The sequence below is a fragment of the Pantherophis guttatus genome, chromosome 2 (assembly GCF_059756535.1).
Source record: "Pantherophis guttatus breed Tessera chromosome 2, ASM5975653v1, whole genome shotgun sequence".
In the NCBI taxonomy this organism is placed as follows: domain Eukaryota; kingdom Metazoa; phylum Chordata; class Lepidosauria; order Squamata; family Colubridae; genus Pantherophis; species Pantherophis guttatus.
In genome coordinates this window covers 246732576-246752169 of record NC_142064.1, presented here as the reverse complement: position 1 = coordinate 246752169, position 19594 = coordinate 246732576, and the positions used below count along the sequence as shown (strand labels likewise).

General features: G+C 40.4%; 1 protein-coding gene across 3 annotated transcripts in view; it reads right to left on the bottom strand.

Moving 5' to 3' along the window:
* FHIT (fragile histidine triad diadenosine triphosphatase) overlaps positions 1 to 19594 on the bottom strand; it is a 1529913-nt gene that overhangs the window by 193160 nt on the left and 1317159 nt on the right. For all 3 annotated transcript variants that reach the window (XM_060684216.2, XM_087883753.1, XM_087883751.1), the window contains one exon: positions 48 to 116. In XM_060684216.2, the coding sequence (XP_060540199.2) occupies positions 48 to 116 (69 nt within the window). The remainder of the gene's footprint in view (positions 1 to 47; positions 117 to 19594) is intronic.

The following is a 19594-nucleotide window of genomic DNA, read 5'->3' as shown; positions in this document are numbered from 1 at the left end:
AATAATCAGGTTAAAAGAAAAGGTTCAGCTCTTCAGCTCAGTCTTACCTCATCGTAGATGTTGTCATTTCTGTCAAAATCACCTGGCTTCCTTGGAAGTACATGGACATGAACGTGCTAAAAAAAATGAAACCAAATTCAAGGTTAGCCAGAAGCTTTTAATACATCAGATTTTCTTTTTAATGCTCTCAAATTCTTTCGCGTGGTGTTACTGCTTTTTAATGATCCCTTTTGTAAAGCTTATCTTTATTTGCCATCTTAATCTAGGGAAGCATCTTTGTGGGAGCCCAAAAGGCAGTTCATACGTGTTAAATAACTTAAACAAGGGCCCAGAGAGTTAAGTAAATAAAAATAGTCTCTCTTCTGAAATGTATGAGGGACAGAGAGAAAACTCCATGGTGATGGGGGATTTTGAGATAATGCTGAAAGGTACTGGGGAATTACGAGATGCCACTCTGCATTTCAATTGTTATTGAAATGACAGACTATCACCTAGCTGTCAAGTTAAAATGATAAGTATAACTTTTTTCCAAACTAGATCTTTATAAACTCATTTAACTGAGAATGGTGTAGTCTACCGGAACAACATTTCTCATTTTGGACTTTAAAGAGACTCTATACTTATCAACCTAAGCCAAGGTTCACCAATTTCCACTCTAGATGTTTACAAATAACTGATGCAGACAACCCCCAAGTTGATGGAGACAAACATGATGATGATTGGGGATTGTTATTTGTGTTGGACCTGGTCTCTGGGTGTTAAGTGACTTTTGTTGTATGGGTATACTGTGTATATATGTACAATGACAATAAAGTGATGATGATAATGATGATGAATCATTATTATTAATATGTTGTTGTATGCTGTCAAATCTTCAAACTGCACAGTGACTTACAAAAATGAATTGTATACAATTATAATTTCCTCAAAGGATCTGGATCATACAGTAAACAACAAAAATAACAACTAACTGATAGCTAGCACATTAAAAAAATCCAACAGCTAATGGCATGATCACCATGGAGAAAAATCAACTAATTCAGTTCTTAAGCATCAGCATTGACTTGATTGTAATAATCAATCAATCATGGGAATGTGTCATACAGCCTAAATATTCCCTAGCAAAGAGCCCTACACTATTCTTCCAGACATATCCAAATGGAGCTCATTGCATAGTTGTCTATGAGGGTGCCTGGTAGAGAATATGGGAGTGAAGTATAGGCAAAAATGAGTTTACCACAATGGCACTGGAAGGACCCACAATGAAGTGCATATTGGGGGAAAGGAAGTCCTGCTTACTGGGACTGTGCAAATAGTTGAAGAAACACTTCGCAAAATTCATTGATCCATGCACATTGCACCTCCATGAAGCACTGAAAGGATTGAGTCCTCCTAAGGTTCAACTACATGCTTCAAAGGCTAATTTAATGTCTGCATATGCCCATCCAGGCACAACTGCTTTTGCTGGCAATCCCAGCACAGCTATTGTCTGGGAGCATGCACATGCTCACTGCTGTTAAAACAGCCAACTCCAAGTTTTCCACAGGATACAAAGACTTCAATCTTTCAAGGAGAAACATTAGTCATTTCTTTCAATGCCCTTGGGAAGTACTCCTTTTCAACGTCTTGGAACTCCTATTAGCTGATTCACATGACAATAAAACCCAAACCCTGGTTAGAAAACTCAATCACAAAATATAATGCATTGCATTCCATAATATAAAACATAGCATGGCTTAATATTATGGCCTGGCTCATATAAAATGTTGAAATAATGATTGATTTCCCCCAATACAATGGATCACAAATGACCCAATCACAGTTTTGTGTAATTTAGCTAGACGAAAGTATGAAAACTCTAGTGTGAACTGACCCACTTATGTGTTGGCATTTAATATTCTAGGTACATCTGTCTCCATATCTATGTGTGCACCTGGATAAAATATATCTATGTGTGCTCCAGTCCATTAGCCCCTTATGTAGAAAATGAATTATTTCTTTTTAAATCCACATACAAAAATATTATAAGCACATAAAACACAAGCACAAATACAAGGCATGCAAAAAGGGGCACACTAGAGTGGGAAAAATTATTAAAACCAATTACAAGATACATTGTGACAGTTAAAAAAAAAGAAAACATGAAAAACAGATAAAAGGTACTGAGTTAAGTCTCAGATAAAATAAATATCTGCATGTTTGTACAAAAAGAATGTTGCCCAAAGCCAAATGGTGTAGAAGAAATTATTAATTAAGATTCTTGGGCAAGAAATCATGCAGTTTAAATATACCACAATAAGATAAAAGTAGGAAAATGAAACTTTGGCTTCAGCTGCCACCTATGTTTTTTGTTTTGTTTTTTCAATCGTGTCTGATTCCTGGAGACTGATGGGACAAGTCCTGCAATTTTCTTGGAAGATTTTCACTTTTCAGAAGTGGTTTGCCATTGCTTCCTTCCTAGGGCTGAGAGAAAACCATTGGCTCAAGTCACCCAGCTGATGTTGTGCCTAAGGTGAGACTAGAACTCCCAGTATCCCAGTTTATAGCCTGATGTATTCAGAGGCAAAATAAACTTCAGAAATACTTCCAAAGTGTGAAGCCAAAACTTAGTTGCTGCTAAGCTTGTAAAAATATTGTATACTCCAAATTAATTCGAACAACTCGGAACAAACCGTTCCAAACTCGATTGCAGAAAATATGACTTCGGTAACAGAGTGGTCAATGCCTGGAATGCACTACCTGACTCTTTAGTTTCTTCCTCAAACCCCCAAAACTTTAACCTTAAACTGTCTACTGTTGACCTCACCCCATTCCTAAGAGGTCTGTAAGGGGCGTGCATAAATGCACCAGCATGCCTACCATCCCTGTCCTAATATTCCTTTTTACTTACTCTTTTCATGTATTCAAATTATATTTATACTTTTACCTGTTATCTTATATATGCTTGACAAATAAACTTATGATTATGATTACTAAATTGATTTACATTGTTTCAACTTTTTCTATGTACATATACATATATGTATGTTCAGTGATCCAAATTGTACCGGGTTTTAGCAAATTTCTATCTGAATTGATATGTCCACAGTGAAGTGGAGCAATTTACTGAATTGATGGGTGTATTCAGATTGAATGAGGCCTGATTTGCACATTACCCCATCTCAAAAAAAAAATAATCAAAAACTATATCTTTCTCCTTGTGTTTGGCTGAATGAATCACCATCCCTGCCACCTGTTTGCAAACCAGAACATGATGCTATTTGTATCTGAAATCAACACACCCCAAATTTCCAAATACTATTTCCTAGCTGTTTTTTTGGCTGGAGGTCACAGGAGGCTCTGTATGTATCAATAAAATTTAGAGTTATTTAATGTCTGCCCCAGCTGGGCTAAGATCAGCTTATGAAGGCCATTTGCTGATTGGAATAAATTATAATAACTTTATTGTCATTGTATGTGTATACACAGTATACACATACAACAAAATTCACTTAACACCCAAAGACCAGGTCCAACACACATAACAATCCCCAAACACCCTCCCACCCTCCACAATTCCCCACCTCTAAACCACCCAAGCATCCACACAACAGACCAAGTAATGCTGTCCAACAGCTCACTGATGGTGGCCCTTTAGTTCATTGTTGAGTGCAATTATAGCTCTGGGATAAAAACTATTCAGAAAACATGTGGTCCAAGTTTTAATTGTTCTGTATCTTCTGCCAGAAGGCAATAGTCCAAAAAGATTGTAAGCAGGATAGGAAGAGTCTCTGAGAATGTTATGCAACTTTCTCAAACAGCAAGATGTCGTCCAGGGCTAGTAGTTGGAGTCTGATGATATTCTGGGCAGTTTTAATGATTCTCTGCAGAGCTTTTTTGTCTGCTACAGAGCTGCTCCCATACCATGCAAGAATGCGGTATGTCAGAGCACTCTCAATGGTGCTGTGATAGTAGGACAGAAGTAGATGCTGAGATAGATTTATCTTCCTGAGCATTCTCAGGAAGTACAGCCTCTTCTGTGCCTTCTTCATAAGCATGTTAGCATTCATAGTCCATGAGAGATCCTTCGAGATATAAATGCCCAGAAATTTAAAACTACCAACCCTCTCCACCTCCTCACCATTTATGTACAATGGTAAATATACATCTCTCTTCCTCCTGAAGTCAATTATAAGTTCTTTAGGTTTTTTTGGTGTTAAGTGTAAGATTATTTTCTTTACACTACAATGTCAGCCCTTGTACTTCCTTTCTGTAAGCAGACTCATTGTTCTTATATACCTTTGCTGGGACCAATTAATGGAGTTTGGGTTTTTTTCCCTCGGAAGACTAATATTTTATCTTTTGTTATTATCACTAGTCTACACTTTTCAGTATAACTATGGTAAAATTGCCAAATGAAGGTAAAGACACTCTTTTTATTTTAAGCTTAAAAACGGTTCTTTTGAGTAATACATCAGCGATAGTGTTCTGATTGTGTATTATACTAATACATCACAAGAGTGATAGTGCTCTTATGATGTATTAGTGTAATACATCATCCCAGCATCATTGCCCTGATGATATATTGCTCAAAACCACATTGTGAGCTTAAAAGCCACTCGTTGGTACCCCTTGGGCCCTCATCTACACACTCACTTGGAAAATTAAAGATTCATTGAGGAAAAATAGAAGATAAAGCGATGCTTATATATTGATTGTAAAAGTGGTAGTAAAATTAGAATCCACCAAGTTTATCATTTGGCCCCTACATTATATGATTAATTGGAGTTTCTTCTTTGGATAGCTAGGCTTTGGTACACTATTAAGTTGTTTAACTTTTAATTGAAATCAATGATATTTAAGGGCACATATGCATATTGTTTAAGTTCTTCCTGCCAGCTTCAGAGAGTTCTGTTTCCACTCACGTACACATGCACACACTTGGACACACACACACACACAAACACAACAGAAGAGCCTGTAGTACAGTGGACTAAAGCACTGTTATTAACAACTGCTGCTTGCAATTACTGCAAGTTCAAATCTCACCAGGCTCAAGGTTGACTCAGCCGTCCATCCTTTCTAAGGTAGGTGAAATGAGGACCCAGATTGTGGGGGCAATAAGCTGACTTTGTATAAATATACAAAATTATGAAGGCTATTGCTTAACGCAGTGTTAGCCACCCTGAGTCTCCGGAGAAGGGCAGTATATAAATTAAAGCAAAAAAAAAAAAAAAAAAAAAACAGACTTCAACTCTGCTCACCTTTAGGAAAGCAGTTAAGACCTGGTTCTTCCTCCAGATATTAGAGGACCAATTGAACAAAGTTTTTTGTTTTTTGTTTTGGTTGTGCAGTTACATTGCTGGGTCGTCATTCTATACTTTATGTTTACATATTGAATCTGTTTAATGATATGAGGTGAGGTTTGTTTTTTTTTCCTGGTTTATTATTTATTTTTTTATGCTGTGTGCTAACCAGAGTTACACTGTCTTAGTTGAACAGCCTTATAAAATTTTACATACATACATTTTTACATACCAGAGGTGGATTTCAGCAGGTTCTGACCAGTTCTGGAGAACCGGTAGCAGAAATTTTGAGTAGTTCGGAGAAATACTACCTCTGACTGGCCCCACCCCCATCTATTCTCTGCCTCCCGAGTCCCAGCTGATCGGGAGGAAATGGAGATTTTGCAGTATCCTTCCCCTGGAGTGGGGAGGGAATGGAGATTTTACAGTAGCCTTCCCCTGCCACGCCCACCAAGTCATGCCATGCCCACCAAGCCACACCCACATAACTGGTAGTAAAAATTTTTGAAACCCACCACTGATACATATATATCTGCCCTATTTCTTGCTAATGTTTTTAAAGAAGCCTCACTAGGACTACTATAATAGCACAACGGCTATAACTCTTGCCGAATAGAAATGTGTTTCTTAATTTTTTTGTAGCGGTTGACATTACTTTTTTCCCATTTCCCAAGTGTCCTATTTTGCCCTTTCTGTTTCTGTGGGGGGAGTGGGGTTTAAAATTCATTATCACAGAGTTTCAACATTTTCCCAGGTACCTAAGGTAGACGTTTTAGCCCCATTTCCCAAGTAGCCCATAGAGTTTAAGGATGTGTTTTCCACACAGTTCAATCTATGATGCCCTTTCATCTTGAAAGTCATAAAAATGTTCCCATTTTTGTGCAGAATCTTGCTTTATGATCATAGCTTACAGAAGGGCAATGACAAACATGACAGGAGGATTTTATTACACGCGTTCAGGGGAAGGAAAAGATGAACCATTATAGTGCATCTAAGTGAAACTTAACTCTCTCCAATGTACCATTAAATAAGGGAAAAATCCATGTTGTGTTGCAAAGCGAGTTGCTTCTCTTGGAGTTAGCCCCCAATTTGACAGGATTGGCTTTCAAAAGGCACATCTTGTTTTCTTGGTTCAGATATAATTATGATATTAAAGGAAATCAGAATTTTTGAGCAATGAGATGAACTACTTGTCCTCTGGGAAGCTGGATGGAGGCTCCTCTACCAAATGTGTTATTTAAGTGTAGATTGCAGCTTCCAATGGATCATTAGGAACTGTGTTTCTCAAGGTATTTAAGAGCAATTTTCTATTTCTTATTCATCCAATTCCAACAATCCCAAGAAGTAGAGTTCACGCTAAACGAAACTGTCATCAGTCTGTCAGTATTTGTCCCTTTATGTTAATAGAGGATGGGGAAATTTATTCCCTGCAAGACATTTATCATAGTATATTTTTTTAGAATAACTTATACCTGGTGAATCCTATTTTCTTGATGCAGAATTATACTGCCGATCTAGAATCAGAAGGTTTTAATATGAACTAGGCTACTTATTTTGGACAAGAAGGCTGACAGTACCTAATCTATCTGAAGCGGTGTTTATCACAAAGACCAGACCTGGTGAACAAGAAGCAAATAATACATGGTTTAATGTGGTAGGCAATGAGAACATTCCATTATTGGACTCAGTCTTCCCATAATTGGTGCTGTAATGAAAAATGCAAATACCCAACTTTATTGTTGAATGGCAATATATTTACCGGATTTTTCGGACTATAAGATGCATCGGAGTATAAGGCGCACCAAGATTTCAAAGAGGAAAACAAGAAAAAAAATAGTTTTTGGCCTCTGCATGTCCAGTTTTTGCCCTCCCCAGCCCCCAGGAGGGGGCTCCCAAACCATCTGTGCATCCCATTTTTATGAAAAATGGAGCCATTTTGTGAAAAACGGGCCCATTTATGGCCTCCCGAACCCCCCATGCATCCCGTTTTTGCCCTCCCCAGACCCCAGGAGCACACTGCAGATCTCCCAAACTCTCTGCATGCCCAGTTTTTGTGAAAAACAGGCCCATTTTTCACAAAAATGGGCCTGTTTTTGGCAAAAATGGGATGCGCGAGGTGGGGTTTCAGGAGGCCTAAAATGGCCATATTCGATGTATAAGACACACCGACATTTCCACCCTCTTTTGGGGGGGGGAAGTGTGTCTTATACTCCAAAAAGTATGGTACCTTTGCATGTGGAACCCTTGCAACAGGGGTCCCCAACTCCCAACATCCAGTCCATGGACCAGCATCAGTCCATGGCATGCCATAAACTGGGCCGCGCAAACAAGTGAAACCCCATCTGTGGGATGCAGGCAGCATGCCCACGCCTCCTCCAATCCACAGAAAAATCTTTCTCCACGGAACCGGTCCCTGGTGCCCAAAATATTGGGGTCCATTGCCTTAAAACCTGTGAATATCTTCCGCTGGTGGTTCACTGTTGCTATTTACAGGAGGCAGAGTGATGTAACAGAATGCATCTCTTTTATTTAAACAACAAATGGGTTGTGTGGCCTTTTTTTTTGGGTGACTCTTGTTTTGTCTTGTTTTTGAATCAGCGTATCTATCATCAATAAAAACAACAGGGGTCTGATTGCAGAGGTCCCAGGCTTTGGGCGTGTGCATAGAGTTTGAGAAGGTTACGAACAGAACATACATAATAAACTGAGTTCTCCCTACTGTTCCTGTAATAGAACCAGGAGAGAACAGCAAGAAGCAATTACATCTGAAGTGATTTCCTCTTCCTTTGCTTTCTGGAGGAAAATAAGGATGAAAGGAATAAGACAAAAACAGCAGAACGGAGTAATAAGTGCCATGCAGAGGCAAATATCTGGGAAAAGGAAACATAAGCCTCTTTCTAATTTGCCTTCCATTCAAGCAACAATCAAGGCACTACTCTGTCCTTGGTGCCATTGTGTTTTGGCCCACTTCTGAAAAAAACACACCTATGCCCGCCCAACACCAAGAATGTCAGCCTTGCCAAAAGAATAAAAATTTTCACAAAATTCTGCCCTACAAATATTGTTTTGTAAAATAAGAATATAAAATCACTCAGCTTCCTCAAACAGAAAGACAATCAAATTACTTTGGAAGGAAGGAAGGAAGGAAGGAGGAGGGGAGGGAAGGACAGGATAGGGAAGGGAAAGGGAAGGGAAGTGTTGTGGCCCCGCCCTCTGAGCCTATCCCATCGGAGGAAGAAAGCTCCGAGCATGAGGAAGAGGAGTCAGCCAGGCCTCCCTCTCCAGACCCCTCCCCTCTGGCACTGTCTCAGGAGCCGGCCGAGGGAGAGGAGATTAGCCAGGAGACAGGTGTCTCGGATGAGAGTGAGGGAGAGACGTCATTCCTGGACGCACGCCTCCGAAGGCGTGATAAACGATTGCAGCAGCTCAGGAGGCGTGCTAGGGATTAGAACTGAGTCACTGGACCACACCCCAGAGACTATATAATAGAGGGTGGTGGCCAGTGATCCCTGTGACGAACAAAAATAAACGTTGGATAGTCACTAAAACATCGTCCGAAACTGCTGAGAGGAATATTATTTTCTGTTGGACTCTTGTACGCTGAGTATATTATCTTTCTGTTTCTGTGGAAATAAAAGCAATTGGCAGACGGTGTGTATATCGCTGCCAAGTTGGAGATAAAGACCTGGGTGTGTGCCAAGTGATTCCTTAACCCTCGGCTGGCTGTGTTTGTGTGTGTGTGTGGAAGGGAAGGGAAGGGAAGGGAAGGGAAGGGAAGGAAAGGGAAGGGAAGGAAAGGAAAGGAAAGGAAAGGAAAGGAAAGGAAAGGAAAGGAAAGGAAAGGAAAGGAAAGGAAAGGAAAGGAAAGGAAAGGAAAGGAAAGGAAAGGAAAGGAAAGGAAAGGAAAGGAAAGGAAAGGACTGTATATAGGCTTTTTCTGTAAGCAATAGAGAATGAAGTCCTGCATATGGCTAATGATATGGGGGTGTAAACAAGCAAAAAAACCTGGCTTTATTACTTTCAATTCTCATAACGTCACATAGAGCAAACAGCAGAAACCAGAAAGAAAATCACAGTTTGTGCATTTGTGTTGGGCAGTGTTCAGCATCAGACACATTCAGGTTTTGACGCATTCAGGTTGAAAAGTGTATTCGCTTTCATTCAATCTAAATTTAATTCAGATTAAATTAACTAAACCTTGTTTATCAGATATTTCTATTCAGAGCTCAGCTACAAATTTTGGAAGGGATTTGAAGACCCCCCCCCGAGTGGGGCTCTCCATAGTGGGCCTGAAGCAACAGCTTGTGACTTTTTATTAATTCTTGGATGTAGTCAAAAAGGGCTTCTTTCATTTGTAATAATCATTCAGGGAAGTATTAGTCATTGCCAATGATTTTCCCAATCTTATGGAAGCATTTGTGTGAGTTTAAATCAAAAGTAGGGAACCCATCTTTGCAACAAATGCTGCATTGGCTGAGATTTTGGCAGTACAAACTTGGTCTGTTTGGAGTTGTGGTCCAGTTGATTCTAAGGATTGGAAGAGAACCTTTAACCCTGGGAGAGAGGCATCCTGCTCCTATACCTCACCCTTGACCTCCCCTAAATGGGCCAAAAAATTCAATCCACTCTTTGTGCCCTTTAGCAAAACAGAATTTAAAGCCCCTCAAAAATCAAACCGTAGTTTGAATAATCTACACAAAGGCCTTCTCATCTCTCATATTCATACGATCCAAAGAAAACCATGAATCAATAGGTCCGTCTTATTGAATTTTTAATTTGCTTCTTTAATAAAAGAGGTAAAACATTCAAGAAGCAAACCTGAAATCTGTGCCTTCCTCATTCAGTCAAATTAATTAGCAAAATGAAAAGACTTTGTATTTCAAAGGGCAGGTTCAGAAACTCATTCAAGGAAACACTTCAAGATGCAGATTAGAATCAGCCGAAAAGTAGGACTGCTAAATTCTAAAGTTGTCAATATGGAAAATTTATTAGCGTCTAAGATCATTACAATCCAGTGTCAAGAACTTTTGTACTATTTTATCATGGTTCGGTTTGAATGTTCCCATTGTACAGGTAGTTCTCGACTTACAACCACAATTGAGCCCAAAATATCTATTTCCAAGCGATACATTTGTTAAATGAGTTTTGCCAGGGGTGGGTTCTAAAATTGTTTACTACCGGTTCTGTGGGTGTGGCTTATTTTGTGAGCGTGGTTTGATAGTCATGTGACAATTCTTTAGGATTTAGCAGAGGTACTGGTCTACCAGGCTTTTAACTGCTTGCAGAGCTGTACCGGTCTACCCATTTGTTTTTGGAGGCACCGGTCTATTCATTTGTTTTTGGAGGCACCGGTCTATCCATTTGTTTTTGGAGGCACTGGTCTACTCATTTGTTTTTCGAACGCTCTGGTCTATCACAATACTGCCTTTTAACACTGATCAGCTGTAGGGCGCGAGCCCCACGGCAAGAGTTTAAACAGTTTTTTTCCTTCTAGCCAATCAGCTGGGACTCGGGAGGTAGCGAATAGATTGGGGGCAGGGCCAAATAAAAGGTAAGAATAACGGGGGGGCGGGCGGGAGGACCCAGCTCCCAAACAAAGAGAACCAGTTCGGTGACATGATATTGTCACCGCTACCAGCTCGGCCGAATCAGACCGAACCGGGAGGAACCCACCACTGAGTTTTGCCCCATTCGTTTTACAATCTTTTGTGCCAAAGTTGTTGAATGAACCACTACAGCTGTTAAATTAGTAACATGGTTACTAAGTGAATCTGGCTTCCCTATTGAGTTTGCTTGTGATAAGGTTACAAAAGGTCATCATATGAAACACACACACACACACACACACACGGGATACTGCAACCATCATAAATACATGCCAGTTGCCAAGTGTTCGAATTTTGATTATGTGACCATGGGGATGCTACAATGGTCATAAGTGTGAAAAATATATAAGTCATAAGTCACTTTTTCCACTGCCATTGTAATTTCAAATGGTCACTCAATGAACTGTTGTAAATCGAGGACTACCTGCAATGGGAAAAATCTTGGCACGAAAAGGGCAAGGTCTTTCTCCCCCAAATGGAAGGTGGAAAACAACTGGGAATGGACTCTACAAATACAGTGAAGAAGGGGGTCACCACAATGTCAAGATTGGGGAGAGAGAGATTTTAGATTTAGATTTTATTTGATTTATATACCGCCCTACTCCCGAAGGACTCAGGGCGGTGAACAGCCACAGATAAAACACATAAATACAAAATTTAAAAGCAAAGTAAAACCGAATTAAACAATTTTGGCCCAAGACAGATTTAAAACACCCCAATAATTTAAAACAGATTAAAATTTACATTTTAAAAAGGGAAAAAGGGAAAAGATTAGACCAGGCCAGCCTGATGGAATAAAAAGGTCTTAAGAGGATGGCGGAAGGTGCACAGATCCGGGATCCTCCGTATCTCCGGGGGGGAGCTCATTCCAGATAGTAGGTGCCCCCACAGAGAAGGCTCTCCCCCTGGGGGCCGCCAGTCAACATTGTTTGGCCGATGGCACCCGGAGGAGCCCCTCTCTATGAGAGCGTACTGGCCGGTGGGAGGCTATTGGTGGCAGCAGGCGGTCCCATAGGTAACCAGGTTCTAAGCCATGGAGCGCTCTAAAGGTGGTAACCAAAACCTTGAAGCGCACCCGGAAGACCATCGGGAGCCAGTGCAGCTCGCGCAGGAGAGGTGTTACATGGGAATGCCATGTCGGTCCCATAACCACCCGCGTGGCCACACTCTGCACCAGTTGGAGCCTCTGGGTGCTCCTCAAGGGGAGCCCCATGTAGAGAGTGTTGTAATAGTCCAGGCGGAAAGTGATGAGGGCATGAGTGACCGTGAGTAAGGAGTCCTGATCCAGAAAAGGACGCAACTATCGAATCAGGCGAACCTGATGAAAAATCCTCCCAGTCATGGCCATCAAATGCTCTTCTAAAGACAGCCGTGAATCCAGGAGGACACCCAAGTTGTGAGCCCTCTCCGTGGGGGCCAGCGATTCGCCCCCAATAGTCAGTGATGGCGCCAACTGACTATATCGGGACGTCGAGAAAGAATATAAGGAATGAAGTGAAGCAGGCAAGAGAAAGACTAGCAGTCACTTGGCCATAGCTCATCTTTACCAACATATAGCGAGCATTTTATCATATACACATTTTATCATGCACACATTTACCTAAGTAGAGAATAGGAGAGAGATATAGATTGCTGATATAATTACTTTGCAAAGTTTGAATTCCATCCTTTCTAAAGCCAGCTTTTTAAACTTCTCCATCAAATTCATGGGAAAATAAATTGGGTTCATGATTTCTCAGAAGTTCTGCACAGAAGGAGACTTGTTCAATAGTGCCTGAAGAGAACAAATCTGCTTTAGCTGTAATACTTTTCCTCCTTCCCCCCAGAAGTGGAACTGGGGGAATTCACACCTTAATATCTTCCCTTAGGATTTCATGAAAACATGAAAAGGTTGCAGATGTGAAAAAGCTGGTTGAAAGAAAATGCAGGGAAAAAAATATTGTCTCTGGCACGAGTGTCCTTCTTCCATCTTCAAAGTCAGATAGACGGCTATCTAGCCAACCTTTGTATATCCATCTCTTCATTTTATTCCTAGATAAAAGCCCATTGGTTTAATATTGTTTTTATCACAATCCCAGGTCCTTAATTTATGATGTTTTTAAAATGTTTTAAAATAAACATTTACTCCTTGAAGAACAAATATTTAAGTGATGTTCATGAGGGGAGCTAGGCATTCTGAAGCCAACTATAGCTTTTGTCAAGCTTCTCCTGGTGTTAAATGAGATCATTACCATAATCTCCACATTATTGTTTAAACTTCCTTTCAGGAGTATTTTATTTAATAGAATTTATGGGTAATATTATCAAAGACCCTCCTTCCCTTAAAAAAAAGAGAATCATCAAATTGTTCTGTTAAAAGGATAATAGAAGCGTTTATGTCTCTTCAGAGATTTTAACATCATAATTATTATTATGATTCTAACATCATAATAAGTCCTAGTGGACAATCATTTAAATATGAGCCAGCAGTGTGCAACAGCTGCCAAAAAAGCCAACACAATTCTAGGCTGTATAAACAGAGGGATAGAATCAAGAACAGGTTAAGTGTTAATATCACTTTATAATGCCTTGATAAGGTTACACTTGGAATATTGCATCCAGTTTTGGTCACCACGATGTAAAAAAGATGTGGAGACACTAGAAAGAGTGCAGAGAAGAGCAACAAAGATGATTAGGGGACTGGAGGCTAAAACATATGAAGAACGGTTGCAGGAACTGGGTATGTCTAGTCTGATGAAAAGAAGGACTAGGGGTGACATGATAGCAGTGTTCCAATATCTCAGGGGCTGCCACAAAGAAGAGGGAGTCAAGCTATTCTCCAAAGCGCCTGAGGGCAGGAGAAGAAGCAATGGGTGGAAACTAATCAAGGAGAGAAGCAACTTAGAACTAAGGAGACATTTCCTGACAGAACAATTAATCAGTGGAACAACTTGCCTCCAGAAGTTGTAAATGCTCCAACATTGGACGTTTTTAAGAAGATGTTGGATAACAATTTGTCTGAAGTAGTGTAGGGTTTCCTGCCTAGGCAGGGGGTTGGACTAGAAGACCTCCAAGGTCCCTTCCAACTCTGTTATTCTATTCTATTCCAGTATGAGGGATTGCTAATTATAACTTTTGCTCAACACTACTCTGTGCTCTATTTCAGAGACCAAGAGCACGTGTGCAAGATCAGTAAAAAGTCAAAAATGAAGATTAAGAAAATGTTATTTTTCTACCTTATGAAATACAAGTTGGCTTCCATCTTTTCTCCCACAAAAGAAATTTTATTGGCTTCATAACAACGTGGGACTTAAAATCTAATTGGAAAGGTTGAAGGCAAAAGTAATGAAGGAAGTCAAAAGAGAGAGAAAATTAGATCTTTTGTGAAATAGTTATGAAACTACAGCAGAGGAAAGATTCATAAGAAAAGGGGGATAATGTTTGGATGCTAGACAGTAATTCAGCCTAAGGAAGAAATTGGTACAGAATGCAGGGATTGTTAAAAAGAAATCTGACAAACCAAACTAGTGGATATGGAAAGGTAAAATTAAGTGTGCTGGCAATTTATCTGTTCCTCAATCGCTGATTGTTTGAAAAGTTCCTCAAATTAAGGCTAGCACTTATGGCTGAGAATTATCTAAAAAGCCTCTTAGATGGCAGATATTTTTTTTACTAACCTTAGAAATGCAACAATAGTAAGAGAAGAAGAAAGGACAGAGCTATTTTCAGATAGTGTAATGTGTTTGACAAATAATTGCCATGGCAAAACAGAACTACCATGGTTTTTCTCTGGTAATTTAGCCCATTGCTAATCTAATTTGATGGACAGTCAGGATTCCTTACAATACAGAGTCTTATCAGAGATGGTCTTGAGGACATAGCCCAATGGTGGATTGTAGTTTGGTTGCTCCAGTGGCATAAACCATCATGAAGCAATTTAGAATAGAATGAACTTTCCAGAGGTTGTGGGATAAGAGAAGAGTACACAAAAGACAGAATTTATGGATTTAACCTTCAAGAAGCTTCTTGAAAACACTTGTTACTACTTTTGTTTCCAGAAAAGAGGACTGTACTCCAATAATTTCCTCACCACAGAGAAATTTTGCAGGGAATTGACATTCTTTTGAAAGGAATCATCAATTAATATCAGTAGGCCATACCAAGATTATTTTCAAACAACGATGAAATACTTTCCACAATCTCCTTTGCTCATTGAGATGGGCTGAGACAAAAATTCAAATTTTAACCAACTTTGGAAGGAAAGAGCAGCAGGACAAAGTTGAGACCACAACAATACACGAGCACACAATAGGTACAAACTTAAAGTGAACCGCTCCAAACTCGATTGCAGAAAATATGACTTCAGCAACAGAGTGGTCAATGCCTGGAATGCACTACCTGTGGTTTCATCCCAAACTCCCCAAAATTTTAACTTTAGACTGGTTACTGTTGACCTCACCCCATTCCTAAGAAGTCTGGAAGGGGCATGCATAAGAGCACCAGCATGCCTATAGTCCCTGTCCTAATGTTCCCTTTAATTGTATTTATTTTATGTATTCAATTCATGCTTATACTTATATATATTATCTAATACGTACTCGACAAATAAATAAATAAATAATTGTCTCTTGTCTTTCGTATTAGGGAATACAATTTTCTTGGAAGTCATACCAGATGGCAGGCACCACAGGCATTTTCTGGGAAGGGTGTTAGAAGAAAAGCAACAGTTTTGCAGAGTTTTCAAAGAACTGCAGTCTTCCCCTCCAAATTGTATAATTTCTCAACAACGTCCCTTTCTGGATCGGGACACAATCACTCATGCCCTCGTCACTTTCCGCCTGGACTATTGTAATGCTCTCTACATGGGGCTCCCCTTGAGGAGCACCTGGAGGCTCCAACTGGCGCAGAGTGCAGCCGCGCGGGTGGTTATGGAAGCGACATGGCGCTCCCAGGTAACACCTCTCCTGCCCGAGCTGCACTGGCTCCCGGTGGTCTTCTGGGTGCACTTCAAGGTTTTGGTTACCACCTTTAGAGCGCTCCATGGCTTAGGATCTGGTTACTTACGGGACTGCCTGCTACCACCAATAGCTTTCCACCGACCGGTACACTCTCATAGAGAGGGGCTCCTCTGGGTGCCGTCGGCCAAACAATGTTGACTGGCGGCCCCTAGGGGGAGGGCCTTCTCTGTGGGGGCACCTACTATTTGGAACGAGCTCCCCCCGAGATACGGAGGATCCTGGACCTACGCACCTTCCGCTGCGCCCTCAAGACCTTTTTATTCCATCAAGCTGGCCTGGCCTAATCTTCATTTTCTCCCCTTTTCCTTTTAAAATGTAAATTTTAATTTGTTTTTAAATTATTGGGGTGTTTTAATTCTGTCTGGGGCCAAACTGTTTAATTTGGTTTTATTCAGCTTTTAAATTTTGTATATATGTATTTTACTTTGTGACTGTTCACCGCCCTGAGTCCTTCGGGAGTAGGGCGGTATACAAAATCCAATAAACTAAACTAAACTAAACTAAACTAAACTAAACTAAACTAAACTAAACTAAACTAAACTGGTGTTAATGGTATTATTAAAGAAGACAACACTTTAGCCCAGGACTAGAACAAGCAGATAAACATCGTTTTCCCTTTCTAGGTGTCCCATTACAGCATCAAAGTCCTGTTCTTGTTTTGTATTTTTTTTTACTTTTAGAGAGGAATGAATATAATCTATCACCAGACATGATACAAATTCATTTACTATAGATACAGAAAGTCTATAGCTGACATTTGAAACTATGGACAACTATATACTTTTTTGGGGGGCTTTCATATTGTTTTCTGGGCACTTTCTGCTTTTATTTGCGGAATTATACTTTTTAATTGATTTAAATCTTATCCAAGCCTTCCCTCCCTGTTTCCCATAAACAAATTAGAAACCTCCAACACCTGACAGTGGCAGGAATCATTCCAAATCTCCAGCCTCACAGACAAAAAAAAACAAACAAACAAAATCCACAAAGCCTCCAGTCTTGTAATCATCCAACAGGAAACACAAAATTTCTCAGGCTCACGGCAATATTTCCAAAAGATCAATATTTCCTTAGAGTTTGCAAATATCATCGTTTCAGTGTGTGCCATGGGCATGGTGAGGCTAAAATCTGCCATTTACACTAGGCTGTCTTAAGTTATTTTTCTTATATACCTGAAAAATGCTACACTACTTTTCTTCAACCCGGTGCCCTGCAGATACCTTTGGGATTACAATTCCCAGCATTTCTTGTGATCAAAAAGTGATGAGAACTCCCTAAATGTATGAACAGTTTCTGTGCTGTATTGCTGAGTTTGCATTGTGATCTCAATGTTTTGGCTGGTGCACTGAGATCTTTTCAAAGGTAAATTATTTTTCCATTCTAAAAAGGAACAGATTGTGGGGGTTTTATTTCCTTTTATGACAAATTTATGGGACTAGGATAAAATCAAAGGTTCAACTGAATCAATTTTAGTTGATCTCAACACCTCTCGTGCTTAAGGATTTCTCTTCCTTTTCTTATTTCTGACATCATTGCTTTTTGTTAAAAGCACTAGAAATCACAGTCACCTGTTTTTACTTGCCTGTTGTGGTCCGCCAGCAGCCCGCAGACCTGGCAGTGGAGTCAGACAGTCAGGAGGCTGGGGAGGACAATGGGCCAGTCCTGGAGTCAGGGGAAGGCCCGGACAAGGGGACAACAGAGAGGCAGAGGAACAGGAGGAGCCTGTTCCTAGTGCACACATGTGAAGAGCTTCCAGAAGGCAAGAGCAGCTAAAGCAAAAAGGACGACTTGGGAGTAAGGCCAGGAGATGATTGACCCCTCCCATAAGGCTTAAAAGAGCAGCAAAGGCTCTTGGGCTCTTTGTAGGAAAGCAACGTTGCTACATTTGTTTCCAGTCGGCATCTCTTGTTTCTGAACTTTGTGGGGCTTTGCCAAGAAAGGCCTTTGGCAGGGTGCCAAAGAAGATAAAGGTTTGTGATAAGCCGAAGGACTTTTTCTGAAGGACTTGTTTTGGAATTAATTTGGACTAAGCTAATTTGGACTAATTTGGACTAATGAAGTAATTCTCAGCTGTTATAATACAATAAGTTTGTTTAAGACTAATTGTGTCTGGTAATGCCTAATTGAGCCTAGGTCACAACATTGCCATAAAAACTGTATTGTTTCACTTTCTCTTTAACTTTGAGCCCAGGTGACCAAGAAACATGGATGGCCACAAAAATACAATGGTAACTAACAAAAGAGAATATTTGAACTGTGAGGTTTGTTGTGCTTTCTGAGCTTGGTTGTTTTCTTGCAGACATTTTATTGTCCAACTATGTCTGGGCCAGACAACTCAAGAGACCAAACAAATAGGCCCTTCCTCCCTAAAGCAGAGGGTAGAGAACTTCAAGGTCAAGGAGAAGTGGTCTGTCTATGACATGGGATTAATAATAGCATCCTCCAATCCCAGATCACATTGCCACTCTCCGACACAAAAGCAAATCTAATGCGACCACCACTGTCACATAATTAGTTGGGTATGCCATGGGTATGCCACGGCTGCCATGGTCACAATGAGCTCCTAAGCCATCTTTGATTCCAGGCCCAGAGAAGGAGGTTGAAGTACCCCAGAACCATAAGTCTAGGAAATGCCACTACCTATTTGTCCTCATAGTCAGGTAACTTGGGCAGGGATGCTGCTACACTGGAGAGGGAGGGAGCCAAACAGCAGTCCCAAATTACAGTGTATCCTTATGGCCCCAATTCATAAACAGGAATTACAAATACTTTTCTAATATTTAGTACATCTCCCCTACAAAGCCTTATCCTGAATCAACACTGCTGCCAACATAGTTCAAAGGCTGGAGCTGATTTCCAAGTATAGTAACTGCACTGGGACAATTGTGTCCTTTAATGAGGATCTACGATGCCCTTGGTGATCCCTGATCTTGGTTGTTTTCTTGCAGATGTTCCATTGCTCAAACAACGTAATAGTGTCAGCATTCTAACACTGATGATGTTACCTACTTTGGGTAATGAAACATACTTAAGAGAACAACCAAGCTCAGAGAGCATCAAGGAGCCCTCATTTCAACCCTGAGCTACAAATATTCTCCTTTATTGATCTAAGATGCCTATTTTCACGGTCATACAAAGTGTAGTCTTAAACTCTGGGTGGAGCCCTCCCAAACATACATTGTTGTTATATTCGGTTGAGATATTTTGAAACCAAAAGAAGGCATACCTTATTTTCAAGTCCACTCTTAATTTCACCATCTTCGCATTGCACATCTCCCCCGCCCCTCACAAGGAATTCATTAGGTGAATTCAATTCTAACGGGAGGGGGGATTCCCAGAATTATGCTGGCTGTGTACTACATGTTTCTATTTGCCAGATGAAACTCTGAGTCCTGGAGACCTTTCAAGTGGCGCTTACATCCAAATGTCCATGTACTGCTGAGCTAAGAGCCATCTGGACAGGAGGTGAAGAAAGGTAAGCAGCAAATGAGTAATTCCCAATGTCATTTAACCTTTAGAATGGATGTTTTGTATGCCCTCTCATCCAACAGAACGCGGTAACCAGCAGAAGGAGACACGGGGATCTTATATTTAATGGCCATTTAGTGGACTGCTGAGACTTTTGGTCTGCGTCTATGTCGGTTGAGTTCATTAGTGTAATTAACCAACAATCAATCTTTCTCAATTAGTTACACAAAAATAGCCA